The sequence below is a fragment of the Aquarana catesbeiana genome, linkage group LG02 (genome assembly GCF_042186555.1).
Source record: "Aquarana catesbeiana isolate 2022-GZ linkage group LG02, ASM4218655v1, whole genome shotgun sequence".
NCBI classification, from domain to species: domain Eukaryota; kingdom Metazoa; phylum Chordata; class Amphibia; order Anura; family Ranidae; genus Aquarana; species Aquarana catesbeiana.
Window position 1 is genome coordinate 9,634,387 of NC_133325.1, and position 3,170 is coordinate 9,637,556.

At 43.4% G+C, this 3,170-nt stretch overlaps 1 protein-coding gene across 1 annotated transcript; it reads left to right on the top strand.

Annotated features, from left to right (window-relative positions):
* Nucleotides 1-242: 242 nt before the first annotated feature.
* Nucleotides 243-1,205, top strand: LOC141126396 (olfactory receptor 52K1-like). Its single transcript, XM_073612343.1, has one exon. It carries the CDS (start codon nt 243-245, stop codon nt 1,203-1,205), a length of 963 nt encoding a protein of 320 aa, XP_073468444.1.
* Nucleotides 1,206-3,170: the final 1,965 nt, after the last annotated feature.

Consider the following 3,170-nt stretch of genomic DNA (forward strand, 5'->3'; position numbering starts at 1 on the left):
CCATTTACAAATGAATTACAACATATGGAAATTGAGTGAAAACTGGAGCAAATCCTTTTCTCTTGTTACAATTTTGTAGCACTCCAAATTTTTTTAGCTGGTTTGGTCAATAGTTAGTCCTTTGGTTAAAGATGTTTATCGATATCTTCTACAGAATACAATTATATATTAGGTTTGATGTACATCCTTGAACTGTATGTTTTCTTTCCCTCAGAATTTAGTCTTCCATTAATGTTTCCAAGATGGAGGGTTTAAACCACAACCGGACGAGAGTTTATTATACAGAATTTGTTCTCTTTGGCTTTCCCGGAATAATAAGAAACAGACAATTTTTGTTATTTCCATTTCTTTTTATTTATATAACAATCCTGGCTGGAAACATTCTCATCATTCATCAGATTTTCATTGAACCAAAGCTCCACTCACCCATGTATTTCCTCATATCCCTCCTCTTCGCTGCTAATATTTCCTGCACAACGTCCGTCCTGCCAAAGTTTCTTCTCGGTTTATCATTCAATATGAACCAGATCCCTCTGGTTGGTTGCCTAATTCAGATGTTTTTCATTTACTTTTGGGGCGCTTTTGAGTCAGGTGTCATCCTGATGATGGCCCTGGACAGGTTTGTAGCGATCTGTAAGCCTCTGAGATACAACAACATCATGACCAAACATTTCCTCATCCAATTGGTTCTCCTTGGGATAGCACAGGGCATGTTCCTTATTATTCCAGTAGTTGTACTGACTTCCAGAGTCCGCTTCTGTAGATCCAAAATCATTCTGAATTTTGTTTGTGAGAACATGGGGCTTCTGAGTCTTGCCTGTGATGACATCTCTAAACTTCATGTGGTGGGACTCATGACTAAGATCTTTGGTACACTACTTGATTTTGGTCTCCTTTTGGTGTCCTATTCTTATATTTTGCACAGGACCATGAAGATAATTGTTGGGAAAGCTCGTCACAAGGCCTTACACACCTGCGTCACCCATCTGGCTGTGGCCATGCTTATCTACATCTGTTCACTTATAACATCCATCGTGTACAGAATGCATACACATATTTCCTACGATGTCAAGAACCTCTTCAATGCCATCTATCTCATGTTGCCAGCCTTTGCCAATCCCTTTATATATGGCTTAGGGGTGAAAGAGATCAGACAATGCCTCCTCAAAACATGGAAGACCAAGAATACAAGTCACTTTTCATAAATGCTTATTTAGGTATACATTCTCTAGTGTGAACAAGAAGCCTCAAATGTTAGATAAAGAAAAGGTGAGGAAATTGTCAGACTGGCTCCCAGATGTTAGGGAGAGAAGAAAACACTTGGATCTGTTTGGCTAAATCATTATTTTTTATTTAAGATGAATATATAGACCAGAGAAAATTACGATGAACAATTCCATACTAATTAAGATTTACTACATATGTTCAATTTCATATATACTGTGTCATTATCTGTTATATACCTTGGCTGGAGGCCAAAGCAATGCGAGGGCTTCCACTTCCGGTCTGAGTACTCCTGAGTGTGGGAACTGGGGCACAGGGCACATCTGTCATCATCTGTCACATACCTTGATTGGAGGCCAAAGCACCAAGAGGGGTTGCCCTTGCAGCTCTGGTCCGAGTACCACTGAGTGCAGAAACAGACGCACAGGGCACAAAGAAGCATGGATGCCGGTAATCAGGTAGTGGGTAGTGGTAGTCTCTGGACTGTAGTCAGTAGCAGTGCAGGCACACCAGAGGAGGACCAAAAATGACCCAGGAATTGGACCTTAGAAGCTTGGTACAGGACACACAATCAGAGGTGAGATTAAAGTGACTGTAAAGGTTTTTTTTTTTTTTTTTTTTAATAACAAACATGTCATACTTACCTGCTCTGTGCAAGGGTTTTGCACAGAGCAGCCCCAATCCACCTTTTCTGGGGTCCCCCGGAGGCGCTCCTGGCCCCTCCCCCCTTTTCTCGAGTGCCCCCACAAAGAAGCGCTTTCCATGGAGCCACTCATGCGGGCGCGCTTCCGAGTCCTGCTGCTGTGTCGATTGACACAGACAGCAGAACTCGGCCCTGGCTCCCGTGTCACTGGATTTGATTGACAGCACAGGAGGTTTTTCACCTTAATGCATAGAATGCATTAAGGTGAAGAACCACAAGGGTTTTACAACTCCTTTAAGGACATGGTCAGATGGCAAGCCAGGGTCAGGACAGATGGACAGCAAGGATGTAGTCAGAAGCCAAGCCAGAGTCATACACAGGGAGCAGGAGTAAGCGTATTCAAGTAGCAGGCCAAGGTCGATACCAGGAAGACGGCAGAGCGTGGTCAAGGGGCAAGCTGAGGTCAGAGTCCAGAATCCACAAAGCAAGGTCAGGAGCAGACAGGGTCAGCAATGGGAGATCAGACAACAAAAGCAGGAAAGCAGGAAAGCAAGTCATGGGTAGCTGAAGAACATCCAGTGATTAGAGCACACATCAGGACCTTCTTTAAATAGGCAGCTTGGCGCCATTCCTGGGATTAGATGTGCAGGGGCATACGCGCTCATGTGCACTGGTCAAAGTCCATCTGTGTGCTGGCACGTGCCCACGAGTATGAGCATTAGCATCATGAGTATGAGTATTAGCTGTATGAGTATTGGTCTCCTTACATCATTCTTCCTGCAACCAAAGTTATCAACCCCCCCTATCAACAATAAAAAAAATGGCAATGACGTTGGAAACCAGAGGAACACCACCACTACGGGCCACATACAGCCTCTGCATGGGCACAATGAAAGCAGGTCCTCCAAAAAAGTGTACTGTAGAACATTGAGCTCTGACAATATGGACACTGGTGCTTCTTACTTTTCTTCATGCCATATACAGATTTAAAGTATCCCCCATTCAAATTTGTAAGTCCAATCTGTAATGTGGACTGGTTTTAGTAATGAGTCAGTATGTTGGACACCAATGCTCCCGCTACATTCTGGTTGGTTCTTTGTCTATTCAGTTCAACATTTACATAAATGTATTTATCTTTTAACCCTTAGCATGGCCTTTGAACTATAGCCAGCAGGCTTATGCAAGTCAAACATGGCTAGAATCTAATCATTCCCTCGTGCCAAACAGTGCGGAAGCCATCTATGGCCATCTGAATATCTGACCAATAGCTGCATCTGATTGGACACAGTCACTGCTAGGCCAA